The sequence below is a fragment of the Petaurus breviceps genome, unplaced genomic scaffold (genome assembly GCF_028583685.1).
Source record: "Petaurus breviceps papuanus isolate PSGF00001 unplaced genomic scaffold, PetGlider_PUasm1.0 90823, whole genome shotgun sequence".
Taxonomy (NCBI): domain Eukaryota; kingdom Metazoa; phylum Chordata; class Mammalia; order Diprotodontia; family Petauridae; genus Petaurus; species Petaurus breviceps.
This window is the reverse complement of record NW_027187352.1, coordinates 4,057,023-4,075,063: the sequence shown is the minus strand read 5'-3', so window position 1 is coordinate 4,075,063 and position 18,041 is coordinate 4,057,023. Positions and strand designations below refer to the sequence as shown.

The window sequence follows — 18,041 nt, the reverse complement described above, 5'->3', positions numbered from 1 at the left end:
GGTCTTGGAAGGGGGAAAAAGCAATCTAGTAAGAAAAAAAAGCAATCTAGTAAAGGGTATCCTAAAAGTCTTTGTGCAATTCTAAGCTTTAAAATTGCATTAAAGACTTTGGGACTTCCTGTATAGTGAAAGACTCTGGACTGGCCAAGAGAAGACTTGGATTCTACTCCTGGATCTCAGTCTCCCATGACAGATACACAATCATAATACACAACAGAACATATACAGCTGAATGGAGACTTGGTCTCAGAGCCAAGAAGATCTAAGTCTTGCCTTTGATACTGGTTGGGTAACCTCCGATAAGTAACTTCCTCACCTTCAATGCTGGGCAGAGGTGCCAACCTGTATCGTTGGAGGAAGTCTGCTCATCCAGGAGTTCCTTATATCAGTGAAATCACAGACACTGCCTCACTTAAATCCAATCTATTTGCAAGTCAAGACATCACATTCTTGATGTCATTGGTCCTCTTCAAGAAGAAAGGACAGACTACAACAAAGATCAGCGAAATCACAGACCCAGTATAAAAAAGAACTTAAATGTAAGAGAGGCACAAGACAAGTTGGTCTAATTTCCTCATCTGTAAAATAAGGGAGCTGAGGGGCAGCTAGGTGGCTCAGTGAATAGAGCACCAGCCCTGGAGTCAGGAGGACCTGAGTTCAAATCTGACCTCAGACACTTAACACTTACCAGCCATGTGACCTTGGGCAAGTCACTTAACCCCAACTGCACTGCCTTCCCCCCTCCAAAAAAGCAAAAAACAAAAAATGAGGAAGTTGGATTAGCTTCCTAAGGTCCCTTCTAGGTCTGACTGAAAAGGTGCTCAATCTTTCTACTGTCTTGTTTCTGCCTGCCCACAGTCACCCAGGAATTTTGGCTAGCTGCCGTGTTCCTTCCTTCAATTCAACAATATCTTCAACTCAACTCAATGCTATTGGACAAGAATGCAGTTAAGTGGAAAGTCCTGTGGTCAGAGCTAAGCCTACAAAAGTGGAAAAATGACGTAATCCCTCCCCCAAGGAGTTTATAATCAAACAGAAACTTATGATATAAAACCAACTAAGTACAATACACTATGGAATGTTCAAGAAGTGAAGGGCAGGGTCTGTGAAGATGCTCTAGGAATATCTGAAGAGGGAGAAATCACTTTCAGTTTGAGGTAATCAGGGAAGTGCTCCATGGGGGAGGTGGCTCCTAAGTTGGGCTTTAAAGGAAGAAAAGGGTTTTAATAGGCAGGAAAGTTGGCATGAATGCAGAGGTAGAAAAGGGAAGAATCAAATTGGAGATCAGTTAAATCAAGAGTAGGCGAAGTGGGTGAGGGTAAAATAAGATTGGAAAGTGAGACTGGAGTCAGACTACAAAAGAAGGTTAAGGCATTTATAGTTTATTCGATAGGTAATAGGGAGCCACTGAGAGTGTTTGAGAAGAATTACATGGTCAGAGCAGTAGATGTAATCATTATTCTGGTGATGTTCCAACGTTTCCTTGAGATAATGTGGCAAAAATTTTCAAAAAGAGCCAGTCTAATAGAGCTTAAGTCTTTATTACAGCACATTTTAACTCACACAAGAGAGGCCTGAAGGCAAAGCTCCCAGGGACAGGAACACCAGTGGGGCAGGGGCAACCAAGGAAAGAAAACAAAGAGAAGTCACTGGTCTCAAGCATAATGTTCTCCAGTCCATGGCAGCAGAAGGAAAAGCAATCAGCCTCTGTGGAGAGGCTCCCTTTAAGAAAGGCACACCCAGCTTCTTCAGTTCTGTTCTTAATTCGGGGAAATTGCTGGGGTGACAGCCAGTTAACAAGCACTTATTAAATACCTACTATGTCAGGCCCTGTGCCAAGTGCTTTACAAATACTGTCTCACTTGATCCTCATAACAACCCATGAAAGGCAGGTGCTATTATTAACCCCATTTCACAGGTGAGGAAACTGAGGCAAACAAAGGCTAAGTCACTTGCCCGGGGCCATATTACCTGTACCTGAGGCTGGATTTGAATTCAGATCTTTCTGACTTGGGGCCCAGTGCTCTACCCATTGGACCACCTAGCTGCCTCTGAATTAGGTTCGAAGTGAACCTTCTTGTTTTAAGGGGGTATCCCAAGGGTCTTAGTTCTGTCTACAGAGAAAAGATGCTGAGCAGAGGCAACTGTTACAACATGGGCTACACCCAGCACAACATGGAGGTTTGGGGGATGCCCGAGGCAGCACGTGCAGAATTGCTGGAGGGACACAGGCACTGGAGGCAGGGAAAGCAGTTTATAAGATCACTCACTAGAGTGGGAAGACTTCAAGGTCTTACATTCTAACCGCTTCATTTTACAAAAGAAAAAACTATCCTATACTTGACTGTATGCCGCCATGGGGGGGAAGGGAGGGAGGGAGACAAAATGTGAAACTCAAGGAATTGTGGAATTGAATCTTGTAAACTAAAAGTAAACAAACAAATTAATAAAAAATAAAAGAAAACAAAAGAAAAAACTGGTCCTCAAGAGAAGAAATGACTCACCCAGGATCACACTGGCAACAAGAAGCAGACCAGACATTCAAAATGGGTTCTTGATTTAAAAATTCAATACCCTTTGCACTACACCAAACAGTAATCAGGAAGCTATTTATCATGGTCAAGGTGAAGGGTATAGAGACACTGAATCTGCCGGGGGCAGTGAAGGACAGGGAATGGAAGTGAGAAAGAACACAGACGATGAAGAGGACTTAAATTTAAGGGTTTGGGGACAGGTTAAGAATCACAAGCAACCCTTAGGTTTCCACAGTAAGTGACAGGGATGGTGAAGGGAGGACAGTAAAGGGAGGGGCGAGGAGGGGCAGATTTGGGGGGAGATGATGAGGGGCCAGGATGGCATTCAGGTAGAGCTAGTCAGGTGGACATCTTTGGGCAGTGTAGCCTGGTGGCTAGAAAGTTGGCCTTGGTCAGGAAGCTCAGCTCTAACACGTATTGTCTCAGTGAAATCCCTTAACCTCTCAGACCTCAAGGTCGAGGTGCAGAGTAGGTGCAGGCTCCATCAGAAAAAGGTGTTTCCTCACCTATTTCTGACACCAAAGAAAAACAGGTCCACCTCTGACCTCTCAGAGGGTCACCTGTATTATAACAAGGCCCTCTTGAAGAGGAACACCTTCAGGAGCAGAAGTAAAGAACATGAGCTTCTCAAGGGCTCCTGTGCATTCTTAGGACAGTGCTTGGCACGTGAGCACTAACAAATGTTTGGTGACTGACTGATCCCTCATGGCAGGATCTTAAGCCATAGACAAGATGGGAAGGAGGCAGATATTTGGGGCAAGGTCTGGTTTGTGAAAGGCTGCATTATGCCCCTAAATTAAGGCCCATTCCACATCCTTCTTAAGACCTACTGGTAAGGCTGGGGTACGGATGGTGGGGTTGCTGCGTGGGCCGGGGCTTGGGTGGGGCATCTGGAGCCAAAATTTTATTATATCCAGGGATTGGCTTGCATGGATGTGTGAGTGTGAAACCCAAGTGTGAAGTCCCAAGAAACTGCCAAATTCAAGCTGGGATTCTAGCTGTAGCCAGAGGAAAGAGATTCAGTGGTGCTAGGTATAAGGAACAGACAGCATATCAGTTAGGGACTGTCAGTTAAGGACCACAAAACCACAGACAATACCACAGGATTAGAAAGGAGCCCAGAGCACAGCAACATTACAAAAGAGACTTGTTTGCCAAGCCTGCCTTGCCCACAAAGGGCTAGCAGGACTCAGCTGGTACAGCCAGACTGGCTGTAGCTACTGATTATACTGGGAATATATAGGAGTCAGAAGACCCAAGTTCAAATCTTACCTCTGAAACCTCTTAGCTAGATTTCCCCCATTTGTGAAATGTAAGGGATGATTCTCTACCTACTTACCTAGATTCTGCCCTTCTTTTTTTTTTTTTTTTAAAGCAATTGGGGTTAAGTAACTTGCTCAAGGTTACACGGCCAGTTATTTCTGGGTGTGGTGCTGAGTATCTGAGCCCAGATTTGATCCCAAGGTCATCCCGACACTGGAGCCGGTGCTCTTACTCGCTGAGCCACCTGGCCACCCCGGTTCTGCCCTTCTAAGGCTATTAAGAGAAGCTATGTAAATGGGTGATAATTTGAAAGACAGGATGGTATAGTACGGTATTTTAATCCAGGTTTGGATTAAAAACATGGGGGTGTGGGTCCTGGAACTGCCACTTCCTAAAGTGTAGAGTAAGAGAAGACACTTCCTTTCTCTGAACCTCAGTCTCCTCATCGGTCAAATGTGATTCTTGTCCTACCTACCTCACTGATATCTAGAGGAGAAAATTAATAAGAAGAGTTTATTGTGCCACAGAAACATCAGCTACTGTCCTCATTATTGTCCAGCAACTTTCTCAAAGATGATGCTTTCTCATTCAATCTTTTTCCTCTTCTCCTTTTCAGATTGAGATGAAGAATCCTTGATCTGCTGTTGTTGGGTCCTGTTCCCCTCTTTGTGACCCCATTTGGGGTTTTCTTGGCAGAGATACTGGAGTGGTTTGCCATTTCCTTCTCCAGCTCTTTTTACAGATAAGGAAACTGAGGCAAACAGGGTTAAGTGACTTACCCAGAGTCACACAGCTAGTAGGTGTCTAAGGTTGAATTTGAACTCTTTCCTGACTCCAGGCCTGGCACCCTATCCATTGCACCACCTAGCTGCCCTTGATCTGAGTTTGTTGCAAAATGGGGCCCCCTCAAGAAGTCACCTTCTCTCATGGCAACCCTGGCCAAAGGGATGAGGCCAGGAAGAGATCACTCTGATAATGATGTTCTTGCCTTTGCCCCGGGCAGGAAAGAAGAATTTCTAGGGGATAGAGTGAAGCTTAAGAAAATAGGGGCTGGGGGCTCCCTGGTTTCCTTTATAACAATCACATAAGGGACAGTATTGGGTTCTTCATTTCATAGGGGAGGGAGATCAGGGACTTGGCCAGGGTCACTCAGCTGGAAGGGCCGGAGGCAAGATTCCAACCTGAGGAGCTGTCCTTGACTCCTCCCCATCTCTCACCTCCTACATCCAATTTCTTGGCAAGTCCTGCCACCTCTCTCCCCAACACTGCCAGCACCCTGGTCCAGGCTCTCATCACCTCAAACATATTCTCCTGCAAAAGGTCGTTCTCAAGTCTCTCCCCACTCCAGTCCATCCTCCAACCAGCCATCAGGTCTTTTCCTATCTTCCCAGTCTGCCCACACTATGCTCTCCCTGCACGTACTCTAAACCCAGGGATACCTGCCTCCTTGCCGTTCTTCACACACTATGTGCCAGCCCTGACTCTGTCTCCATGTCCCTGATTGTCTCTCATGCCTAGACTCCCCTCCCTGCTCACCTCCATGGACAAGTCTTGGTTAAAGTCCCGCCTTCTACAGGAAGCCTCTCCCAGTCCCCCTTCCCTCTGTGATTATCTCCAATCCTGTGTAAAGCTTGTTCCCATGTTTTCTCCCCATAAAACTGAGCTATCTGAGGGCAGGGACTGTTTTTGTCTTTCATTGTACCATTACTTTTAACACACTGTCTGACAAATAGGAGGAGTTTAGTAAATACCTGCAGACTCAACTCAGGTCCTTCTGTCTCTAAACACTGATTAAGCAGGAGGTCACAAATGGGCTTAGACTGACCAGGCCCCTCGAGTCTCCCCATGGTGGTGAGGGGAAGAATCAGAATTTCAGAGTTCAGCTTGCTCATTTCTTTCCTTCCCAGACCATCAGTGTTTGCTTCTGTCTATGCATCTTCAGAACCTCTGGGACACTGAGGGTGAGATGAGAGTCCTAACTCCTTACCCAGGACTCTTTCCACAGCATTGGATCTTGGTGAAATGTCAGTCAGTCCCTTTTGCTCCCTGGAGAAGGGATGGAGGAAGAGAACAAGTAAAATGTGTGAAGCAGCCAAGAGAAGTGAGAATCAGAAATGAGGGATGGAGTAACTCTTCTCACTCTGCCTAGAGGCAGCTGGACAAAGCTCTGGTCCTGGAATCAGGAAGATCCAAGTTCCAACTGGACCTCAGAGACTTACTTAATAGCTATGTGACCACAGGCAATTCATGTAACCTGCTGTTTTGCCTCAGTTCCCTCACCTGTGAAATGGGAATAATAATAACAGCAGTAGCTACTGGGTGGGGTTGCTGTGAGGGGCAAATAAGATCATATTGATAAACAACTTTATAGACATTAACAATATAGAAATGCTAGCTATTATTATCACAGGCCCCCATTGCTGTGGATAAGAGAGGCAGCTGTGGTTTCCACTTCTCTCTCCCAGGGAGTGGTGGCCAAAGCTAGTCTACATCTGAGTGGCTGGCCCTCTCTGAGCTGGAGCCTGAGCTGTTGTCCTGGATGTGGCTTAGAAGTTCTTGGTCTGTGAACATGTGGAACGCGATCTGTTCATACTCATGCTTCTCCCCACACTCAAACAAGCACCCAAACAAGCCCTCTTCGAGGGCAGCCAGGTCGGAATAACCACTGGGCCCCCTGTGCAGAATCCAGGGCTGGGACCAGTGGGCAGCTTCCAGAGGGGCCTGGTTCAGATAGAGGCCAAGGTTGACCCTACGCCTCTTGCTTGTTGGGTGTGAATAAAGGAGCCATGAACTCAGAGGTCTGCAGATGTTCTGTTCTGGTTCAGGGGTGCTGCTGACCAGAGAAGCCGGCTGGCTAGAGAGGCCACTGGCACCATTGAGGGCTTCATCTTCCTGAAGGCCTCTCCTGGGCCTGAAGCTCACTACACTTCCCTGGCAACCATGGGGGGGCTCATACAGCTCCCGGACCAGGGAAGGTTTCTCAAAGTGTTCCCCCATGTCTGTACTGAGTGCTTCAGCCCGACACCTCCCAGGGGTCCGGGCACTGCAGTATAACACAGGGAGGCCATTTGAATTCATCACTTCTGCAACCTCACATTCTATGGTGGGCCCAGCCTGGATGAGGTGCCCATGTTTCCAGGTAGCACCTAGGTCGTCACTATAAAACATCAGCGAATGGGGCCTGGCTCTACACCTGAAAGGCAGCCCCAGACAGGCCCAGCGGGATGAGTGATAGGCATAGGCAGGGATGACCAGCCTCCCAGACTGTAGCTGGACCCCATGGCCAGGTCCCACAGCAAACGTAGCCCAGTGCTCAACCTCTTCATGAATGACCTCCTCAGTCAAGTCCTTGATCTGGCTCCAAGAACGTCCATGGTCTTCGCTAGAGACAAAACACAGCCGAGCAGCGTTCTTCCCAGAACAAATCTGCTGCTGCTCTGTGACATGGTTGCGAACACAAATGAAGAACAGAAAGATCCGCCCACTCTTCTGCTCCCATACGGGACAGGGGTTCATGGTGCGGAATCCAGGCAATGTGGCTTCCATCAGGGACACCTGAGGCCCCCACTAAGGACAAGGAGAAAAATAGAGAGTGTGGGAGAGGGCTAAGAAACGTGACTTATACACAAAAAGTGTTCAAGAAATGTTCACTGAAACAATAAATGTGTTGTTTGTTTAACTGAAAATAGACTAAAAATAAAAGCCAAGCCTCTTCCATCTAGAAAAAACCAAAGGTTAAGGGGGGAAGCTATAACGATAAAAACTTATATTTACAGGATACTCTCACATAGTATATTATCCCATTTCATCCTTACAACAACCCTGTACAGTAAAATAGTGTAATATCGCAATTATCCATAATGGTTAACTCATATTTCCATAGGGTTGTAAAGGTGATAAAGCACTTGCCCCACAAGGAGTCCCCTGAAGTAAACAATGCAAGGATTATAATCCTCACTTTAAGGATGAGAAGGGGTAAAAAGAGACCCCCAGAATCAGGCTTTTGGTAAATATCAGAGCTGATTTTATGATCCCAAATCCAGGGCTCTTCCCACTACACCATACTGCCCTGAAAATAAAGATAACTCATTATTATACCCATTTTATAGATGAGGAAACTAAAGCTCAGAGAGGCTGGTAAATTTCCTAAGGTTCCACAGCCAGGAAGTAGGAAATCAAATCAAATCCACAAGCATTTATTAGGCTCTCATTATATGCGAGGCGCTGTGCTAGGCACTAAGGATACCAAGAAATGTAAAACAAAACAAACAAATCTGGGGCCTGCTCTCAAGAGGGTCATGGTTTAATGGGAAAGACATTAAGGCAAACAAATATGTATAAACAAGAGACAGACTAGATGGGAAAATCCGAGGAGAAAAGCACTAACATTCAGGGGAAATAGGACAGGCTTCTTGTAGAAGACTGGCCTTTAAGCTGGGACTTCAGGGAAGCCAGGAGGAAAAGATAAGGAGAGAGAGAATCCAGGAAAGGAGGACAACCAGTGAAGATATATAGTTGGGGGAAGGCGGGAAGAAGCGAGGCCAGTATCACTGGAACAGAGCACATGCGGGTGGGTGAGCTGTAAGAAGGCTGGAAAGCCTGTCAAGCAAGAAACATCTTTTAAGTATCTACAATGTGCCAAGCCCTGTGCTCTAGGCTAAGTGTTTGGGACACAAAAGACAGTCCCTGCCCTCCAGGAGCTGACAATCTAATGGGAGAGACAACATGCAAACAAATATATACAGAACAGGCTACAGACAGGATAAATAGGAAATAGTTAACAGGGGGAAGGCACTGGAATTAAGAAAGGTTAAGGAAGGCTTCTGGTAGAAGGTGGGGTTTGGGGTGGGCCTTAAAGGAAGCCAAGGAGGTCAGGAGTCAGAGCAGAGGAGGAAGTGTTTCAAACATGGAGGACAGCCCGAGAGAATGCCTGGAGCTGAGGGAAGGAGTGTTTTGTTATGGGACACCCAGGAGGCCAGTGTCCCTGGCTGGAAGTCTATGTTTTTGGGAGTAAGGTGTGGGAAGGCTGGGGAAGTAGGAAGGGTCTAGGTTATAAAGGGCTCTGAATGCCAAGCAGAGCACTTTACATTTTCTCCTCAAGACAACAGGAAGCCAATGGAGTTTACTGAAAAGAAGGGTGACATGGTCAGACTTGAATTTCAAGAAAGTCTCGTTGGCAACTGAAAGGAGAATGCACGTGCAAGGGAGGAGGCCTGAGGCAGGTAGACTCACCTGCAGGTGACTGCAACAATCCAGATGATAAGGGCCTGCATCAGAGTGGTAGCAGAGTCAGAGGGAAGGGGGTGTATTCAAGAGAGGTGACAAAGGTCACATCAACAGGCTTTGGCAATAGATCATATATGGGAGATGAGAAATAGTGAGGAATACAGGATGACTTCTAGGTTGTGATCCTGAGGGACTGGTGGGATGGTGTTGCCCTCTACAGTAATAGAGAAGGGGTAATTGGAGGAAGGTTTGGAGAGAAAGATGATGAATTCTGTTTTGGATATGTTGAATTGAAAATGTCTACTGGACATCCATTTGGAGATGCCTAAAAAGGCAGTTGGAGATGCAAGACTGGAGGGCAGCAGACAGTCTGAGGCAGAAAAGGTAGATTTTCAGAAACATCAGGACAGTGATAGTAATTAAGTCCATAGGAGCTAGCAAGATCACCAAGTGAAGTATATAGGGAAATGAAAAGGCCCAGGACAGATCCCCGAGGGGCAGGATAAGAACCAGCAAAGAACACAGAGAAGGAGTGGTTAGATGGGTAGGAAGAGAACCAGGAGAGAGACTGGTATCCCAAAAACCTAGAGAGAAGAGAGCTTCAAGGAGGAGAGGGCGATCAACAGTGTCCGAGCTGCAGAGAATGAAAACTGAGAAAAGGCCACTGGATTTGCCCACTAAGAGATCACTGATAACTTTGAAGAGGGCAGTTTCAGTGGAATAATGAGACTGGTAGCCAGACTGTAAGAGGTTAAGAAAAGAGTGAGAAAAGGAAAAACAAAGGCATCTATTATAGATGCATTTTCAAGTTTCAAGCCACAAAAGATAGAAGAGATATAGTATGATAATTGGCAATTACAACCTGCATCACAACACATCTGCACACACAGACCCATTCATTTATTCAATGAGGCCAGTGGAGAAAGTGTTGGATTTGGACTCAGAGGACCTGGGTTCAAACTTCAGTTGTCTTAGCTATTGTGTAACTTCTGACACGTTGACTAGTTTGGAACTGTCTTCTGTTCCTTAGTTTCTTTTTTTTGGAGGGCAATTGGGGTTAAGTGACTTGCCCAAGGTCACATGGCTAGTTTTTGTGTTAAGTGTCTGAGGCCATATTTGAACTCAGGTCCTCCCGACTCCAGGGCCAGTGCTCTATTCACTGCCTCACCTAGCTGCTCCCTGTTCCTTAGTTTCTTTATCTGTCAAGGGAGCATTGCTCTGGATATTCCTCAACGCCCTTGCTGTAGTACCTCAAAAGTCCTAATCATCATCACATACCCAGAAGTTGGACTCTGTCCTGCCCCTGGGAAAAGGTCCACTGTGAGCACTCTAGCCTCCTGAAGAGTTCCTCCCACAGGGATTCACAGGTTCTTAGACTCTTAGAGCTAAAAGGGACCTTAATTCCCACTTAAAACACAACTCTCTTCTCCAAAATCTCTCATATGTGGTTGTTTCCTTGACAGGACTGTGAAGAGAGATAAGGACTAGAATTTCTCCTTCCTCTATATGTCCCCAGAGTTCTCAGGGGAGGGCTCAGACCCACTTGTCCTTGCAAGGCTTATAGTTCTTTTCTGGGTATAATGAAGGGCTGAACAAATGATCTCTAAAGGACCCTTCCCTCCCTATGTTATAAGGTCCCTCCAAACACACTCTATTAGTAGACCCTTAGAGAAAAATTACCAAGAAGGCTTGCCAATGTGGAAGGATCAGTTACCTGCACAGAATGGTCCACCCTCTGCCCTCGTCGCAGTACCAGATAGAGTGCATCTGTATCATCAACTGTGGAACGCTTCTCTGCAAAGGCCAGCAATACCCGGGCCGGTGGGATATAGAGCAGTGCTGGGATCCGATAAGTGATCCCCCCCACTCCTTCCTGATGGAACAGGGTGGTACTGGAGCAGCATGATGTTCTTTCTTCCATGGTCCCTGGAAAAAAAGGCAGAAAAGGCAGCTAAAAGAAAGGGACAGGGAAGGAAAGGAAGAGGAGGAGGGAGAGAGGGGAAGAGAAGGAGAAGAGGAGAGAGGAAGAGAGTAGGGGGGAAAGAGGGTAAGGAGGAGAAAGAATGAGAATATGAATATGTGGGAGAGTGTTCATGTCCATGTGAACACCATATTGCTTACTGTCTCCACAGCAGGGACTGGGGCCTACTACACTTCTCATTTTCTTCCAGTTCACAGGTGAAATACTTCATTTTACAGAGGAGGCCTCTCAGACCCTCAGGGTACAGAAAGGGAAAGTGATTTCCCATTGTCCCACAAGGAGTTAGAGCCATAAGAATCAATCCAAGGTCTCCTACTCCAAATCCAGAGTTCTTTCAACACTATCATATAATCATTGAGGATCTGAACTCACTAAGAACCAATTCTACTGCTCTTTCAACACCTCAATATACCATTCATTGGGCAGTCATCCTCAGTCATCTTGTATGCTAGTGAAAGCTGCCTTAGACCATACAACACAAATTACTGGCAGAATCTATTGTAGCAATCTTATTTTCTCAAGTTCCCAGTCTGCTGTCTTTCCTCTCCTTTAGAAAATGTCACTAAAAAAAATCAGCAGGCTAGAAGAATTCTATTAACTCTGAAAAGTCTGCCCCAATACTAAGTAAATTTTTCTACAAAGCAGCAAAGACTCTCAAAATCAGAGCATATGTCAGAGGGTGTCTAGGAATTCCTTTGTAGCATCCCCAGCAAGCCTCAGTTTGAAGACCTAGAATGATAGGAAAGTCACTATCCTACAAGACATTTTCACTTATTTTTAAACAGATCCCTTTCTCCAGTAACACATTCTATGGTCTTACCATTACAGAAGATAGAGGGACTAGCACTTTCCTTGGTTGACATGTTCTTACTCCAACAAAATGATATAACATCAAGTTAGGATTTTGATGCCTTGTCTCATTGTTAACTCCTATTAAAGTGTGAAGTTAACTAAGACTACCGGCTCTCTTCCATTGAATCTGCTTTCTAGCCAAATTTCTCCCCTCCCTTAACTTGTACAGTTGATGTTTTAAACTCAAGTGCAGGACTTTACACTGATCTTGATTCAATTTGATTGTCCTAGTCTGTTAAGACTATTTTGGGTCCTGATTTTATGATCCAGCATACTAGCTGTGTCTCCTAGGCTTGCAACATCTGAGAATTTTATAAGCACAATGCCTTCATCCAAGTCATAAATAAAAATAACTCTTGTAACTCAAATTGTCTTCCAGCTCTTAACAGGTGAGGTCTCTGCTGTAAGGCCACTTCCTGTTCAGGCATTCTGTATTCTAACATCTCTTTCTGCTCTCAAATTTGAATGTTGTTTTTTTTCTTTTCCCAGTGAATAGGGAATGACAACTTTTCAGAGATGTCTAGTTTTCAATTTATCTTCCTCTTCAAAAAAGGGAAAGATGAGTGGGAGCAGGAAGAAGAGAAGGGGCAATGATGTCCCTTTGTGAAGTTGAAGGGGATTTTAGGAAGCTACTCAAGGGTCCCAACAATCAGCCCAAAAGACTAAATGCCAAGTTGGGAAATAACCTGTTGGCTGGCCAGTCTTCAACTTATCTCAAGGCAAGAGGAAACTACCAACGGCAGAAAGACCATGCAATTTTCCTGTGTTGGAGAGAGGGTAGAACAGAAAAAGTGTTTCAGTTGGAAAAAAAAAATCTTTCAAACACATGACTTCTTATTACCTACCAAATAAAGAACTAATTCTTCTTTGTGACCTTCAAGGCCCTCCAGACCTTTCCATACTACTCCCCTCCACTTTGATTTCATACAGTTCAGTTATCTTCTGACACTGCCTTTCCCACATCCATGACATTGTTCATACTGTTGAATTCAAGTCAGTAACACTTATCATGCACCTACAGTGAGCAAAGAACTGATCTCACCACTGCAGGAAATACAAAGTGTAGAGAGATGCATAAGACTGGCAGCTTAAAAGGATGTGGGACCTTCCTACATAGAATTTATGGTCTAGCAGGGGCACCTAAATGGTACAATAGTAAAGCCAGGGATTTTGAGTAAGAACACATGAGTTTGAATCTAGGCTCTGCCAGATCTGATCAAGACACTCAGTCTCTCGAGGCCTCAATTATCTGATTCATAAAAAAGGGATGATGATTTCTGCACCAAGTAATTCAGGAGGTTGAGAATCATATAGAATATTGTATGTAAAAATACTTTGTAAACCCAAAAGCACTATATAAACCTAGACTCTTTTAGTACTAGAGGTATAAGACACATATACACATAATACATGAAGAATGAAGTCCAAGCAAAATAGCACACTAGGTCTGAGGGAAACAAGGTCTTTCCCAACAATGTGGGAGAGGGGAAGGCTTCCTGAAGGAGGTGGCATTTGAAGTGAGCTTAAAAAGATGAGTAAGAATTCAACAGCAATACAGAGGCAAGAGAATTTCTAGGCACAGAAAACAGCAGCAAAGGCAAGAAAGCCTTTGCTCATACCCTTCTACATCCCAGTACAGTGAACTATTCTTTGCCACCCAACAGGACCTTATTCCATGAGAGTCAGCACAACAGAAATTGTACAGTACTAGTGTATGTATGTTTTTGTATGTATTTTTATCTACCTTCTAGACTGTAACCCAATGAAGTCAGAGGTAATATCCCATCTGAACTTTGTATCTCTCCCAGCACCTAGCACTGTTTTATATCTGGAAGGCATTTAATTACTGAGCCAGTGAATGAATTCCCAGAATTCCAAGTCTTCAGATGATCTATCCAGGAAACCTGAAAAGGGACTTATTTCTATACGGCACAACGGCAGGAGCTGGTCTCCCTACCTGTTCTCTCTCTCCTATACTCCATTTGTCTTTCCAGTGCAGGTCTTTCTATGTTATTCCCTTGCTTATAAAATGTCAATGGTTCTCTACTGCTTACTGAAATATGCTCTTGAGCCTAGTGCTCAAGGCCTTCTTCACCTGGTTCTAACTTGCCTCCTCTCCAGTCATATTTCCCTCCCACTCCTCTTCACACATCTGTCTACACTAGCAAACTAGATGCATGTTGTTCCTTTATCACAGTCTACCCTCTTCTGCTGCTAAACACAGCCACTCACAGACTCCCCACCAGCTACCCCTGATTACTAGCTTACAGTATCTTCCTGAATCCCTGCTCAAAGTCTTCCAGCTAGATAGGAGAGGCAAAGAAGTGTAATAGAAAGAGTAAGAGATGGAGAGTCAGAGGAGTGTGTATAAGCCCCAGCTCTGCTACACATTACCTGGGTGACTTTATCCAAGAGCTTGGCCTAGGGGCCCTCACAATTCCTTTCTGGCCCTAAAACTTTATGAAGGGAATTCCTGTATTGATCAGATGATCTCTAAGCTTAATTCCAACTTTGAGATCCTACAATAGAAGAGGTTTCTCTTGCTCACTTTCAACCACCCAGACATTTGCTAGAAACCATATCATCATAAAAAACAGTGCAGTGGACACATCTGTGACTTAACTTTGCTTAGAACATAGAGAAAGCAATGAAGGGAACTGCTGTTTTGAACTTAAAACTAACCAGGAAAGACCAATTAAGGATTTAAAAGAGATGGGGACTATTGGAAGAAAGTGACCTAGAATTCATAGGAGCAAATAAAGGCGGTGCTAAGTATACCACTCTTGAGTTCGAGTAAACAGAACTCTAAGATTCCTTCTCACTCCTCCCGGAAAATTCCTCCTCAGATTGTCAATAGCACTTTGCCTGAAACTCTGCTTTGCACTTACATCCCTCTCCTTTCTATTGTGGCTAAGGTGGTCTTCAGTTATCTTCTGACACTGCCTTTCCCACATCCGTGACATTCTTCATACTGTTGAATTCAAGTCAGTAACACTTATCATGCACCTACAGTGAGCAAAGAGCTGATCTCACCACTGCAGGAAATACAAAGTGTAGAGAGATGCAGAAGATTGGCAGCTTAAAAGGATGTGGGACCTTCCTACATAGAATTTATGGTCTAGCAGGGGCACCTAAATGGTACAATAGTAAAGAAAAAAAAAATGGTGGGTCTTCAGCCCCTTTAGACAGTAAATTTCTTGAGAGATGGGTCTATGGATATCTTTGTATACTCAACACGGCATTTCATAAGCTGAACTGAAATAAGAGTCCTCAGAGATCCTGAGCTCTCCTAAGGAGAAAGTGGTCCACACTAACCAACTCCTCGGGATCAAACAGATGCAGCCCGCCGTGGAACACTGATCCTATGCCAGCTGTCACCTGGTTTCCTCCTCTCTTCCCCCACCCAATTCCCTTAAGAACTAAAATTAAAATTTAAAAACCATGAGATGATGGTTTGGGAGAATGGAGAGAGAGGTAAGAATAGAGGAAGAAACCGTGGTTTGGGCACAAACTCAAAGATAACTGCATTTCACAAGCTAAAAGCTGTAGCCTGAGCGCAGAAAGAGCTCTGAACTCTGAAGGAAATTAAGTTGCAGGGCGGTCTTCTAGGTCTCGGGTTCTCTAGGAACTCGGGTCTTAGCTGGAATCTAAAGCCCCCTCTATTCTAAAGCCCCTTCCAGCTCCGACGTTCCCTGTCCCGGGGTCTAGTCTATCTCTTCCTCAATTCTAGCTCCAGTTACCGACCCAGCTGACTGCAGGCCAGGCGGCTCTCCCACCCCACCTTCCCTTCTATTCCCGGCCTCGCACCTCCCCTCCCCTCCCAACTACCATATCCTTCTCTAGCTCCCTCCTCTCCCCTAGTCCTCTGCTCGTTTTTCCCAGCTCCCTCCACCCCCACCAGCCACCCCGACACGTCCCGCTCACCCGCAGCCCCAGGACGCTCGGGATCCAGGCCGGCCCCCGGGCTCCGGCCTCGGCCCAGGTAGATGAGGAGCGCGACCCGGACTGGGACAGGCGGGGAGAAGGGGAAGAGGGAACAGATCGAGCGCGGCAGATACGAAGTCCTGAAAGACCCAAAGGGAGACTGTGAAGGCTCAGAGCAGGGGAAGAGATCCAGAAATGGGAGGAACAAGGTGGAGTGACAGCAGGCGAGGAACGACGACAGCAACAGAACCTGCTGGGAGCCCCGGGCCAAGCCGGTCTACCAAGCTCGCGGCCCCAGCGGGAAGCTTTATGCAGAATAGTGAGCATGCGTACGGAGAAGCAGCGTCCCTCGTGACCTTCCCTGGCAGCGGCCGGGGTGGAGCGTGAAAGGGGCGGTGCTTTCCCTGCTTAGCCCTCCCCAACTCCCCGCTACCCTCTTCCTCCCCGGGCTCGGGAGGCCCAAACTAGTGTTCCCCAGTGGTCTGGAGCCAGCGTGCACGGAGAGAACAGGCAGCGGGGAGGGCACCGGCTTGGGAAACAGGTCTCCGGACGGGGAGCTTAGCACCGGTGTGATCTTGGGCCAAGTAACTAAGCCTCTGGGGTCGGTTTTCCTGTAAGACCGGCAGGTCCTGGGGCGGCCAGGTCGCACAGCGAGTATGAGCACCGGCTCCAGTGTTGGGATGATCTGGAGATCGAATCCGGGGCTCAGACACTTAGTACCCACCCAAAAACACCTGGCCGTGTAACCTTGAGCAAGTTACTTAACCCCAATTGCTTAGGGGCGGCCAGGTGGCTCAGCAAGAACACCAGCCCCAGGGGCGGCCAGGTAGCACAGCAAGTAAGAGCACCGGCTCCAGTGTTGGGACGACCTGGAGATCTAATCCCACTCAGCACCACACCCAGAAATAACTGGCCGTGTAACCTTGAGCAAGTTACTTAACCCCGATTGCTTAAAAATAAAAAAAAGAAAAAAAAAGAACACCAGCCCCAGTGTCGAGATGACTTGGGGATCAAATCTGGGCTCAGATACTCAGCACCACACCCAGAAATAACTGGCCGTGTAACATTGAGCAAGTTACTTAACCCCGATTGCTTTAAAAAAAAAAAAAAAAAGACCAGCAGGTCCTGGCTTAGAACCTAGTTCTTCAGCTGCTCTCCCATCTCTGACATTCCCTATTCTAAGGACCCTCCCAGCCCCAGCTCTGACGTTCGGTGTTCGAGGGTGCATTTATTCCAGCTCTGACGTTCGGTGTTCCAAGGTGCATTTATTCTAGCTCTGACATTCTGTAGTCCAGTGGCCTTTCCAGCTCCGACATTCCGTGTTCTAAAGTGCCCCTAGCTCCCACATTCTACGGTCCAATGGCCCTTCCAGTCTGACAATCTGTATTCTTATTCGAATCTTATCGATTTTCATAGACTTAGAGCTCAAAGGAGCCGTAGGGATCCTTCCGCTTCATTTTCAGAGGAAGAAACCCAGAGTTTGTGTCAGAGCAGAGACTAGAACCCAGGTCTCCGGATTCCCAATATAGCACAATTTCTGATTAGTGGTCTGACAAGCTCCGGCCATCCCCACTCCCAGAATAAAGGCCCTCCTTGGTCCCATGACCAGCTGATGAATAAGGGGGGAGCCCTTAGGTTTTTTCTAGTCTTTAAGCTCACTTCACTCCCACTCTTCTGTTTAGGAAAATGAGATGCCAGTCAGGGCAAAACTTGATGACAAAGACAAGGTCCCCCATGAGAGGCAGAGGTAACCCCAGCAAAGCATGACCTTCAGCAGGGTTCTTAGGTCATCCTGCCCCAATTCTGCTGACCCCCTCCACTTCTTAACAGGACACATGCCAAAGTCGCCGGTTGCCCCATCTCCCCAGGCAAGCCAGATGTGTGGTAGAGGCAACCCATGAAGGCTATTGCCCTGGGCAAAGTTCCTAGACCTACTTTAAGTTACAGGTCTGCTCAGGTCAGCCCACAGGTTCAGAACATGCCACAATCCTTGTTATTAGTGTATAGTTGGGATTTAAGTATCCAATCTCATCACTTCTCACTGCCCCCTCATCCCTTGCCAAAATCTTTATTGACTCCCTGTGGCCCACAGAACAAAATTCTAAGCCTGGCATTCAAAGCCCTCTTTACCCTTCCTACATCCTCTCCCTGAGCTTCCCATTCATATGCTCTGCCAGGTGGCCTAACAGGATTACTTGCTGTCCTCAGACAAGGCCCAGGGCTCTGCCCTCTGCTTACACTGTTTTCTGCACATACCATGC

The 18,041-nt window shown here is 46.3% G+C and overlaps 1 protein-coding gene across 4 annotated transcripts; it reads right to left on the bottom strand.

Annotated features, from left to right (window-relative positions):
• Positions 1-1,361: 1,361 nt before the first annotated feature.
• NEU3 (neuraminidase 3) lies at positions 1,362-16,115 on the bottom strand. 4 transcript variants are annotated; one of them, XM_069070855.1, is made up of 5 exons: positions 15,781-15,916; positions 14,745-14,862; positions 12,543-12,617; positions 10,738-10,949; positions 1,362-7,364 (listed from the first exon to the last, which is right to left on the bottom strand). In XM_069070855.1, the coding sequence occupies exons 4-5, from the start codon at positions 10,942-10,944 to the stop codon at positions 6,279-6,281; spliced, it is 1,293 nt and encodes a 430-aa protein (XP_068926956.1). In that variant the 5' UTR covers positions 10,945-10,949; positions 12,543-12,617; positions 14,745-14,862; positions 15,781-15,916; the 3' UTR covers positions 1,362-6,278. The 4 variants fall into 4 exon arrangements, with proteins under 4 accessions (XP_068926956.1, XP_068926955.1, XP_068926953.1 ...); XM_069070854.1 differs by lacking the exon at positions 14,745-14,862 and having other exon boundaries at positions 15,781-15,918; XM_069070852.1 differs by lacking the exons at positions 12,543-12,617; positions 14,745-14,862 and having other exon boundaries at positions 10,738-10,974; positions 15,781-16,115.
• Positions 16,116-18,041: the final 1,926 nt, after the last annotated feature.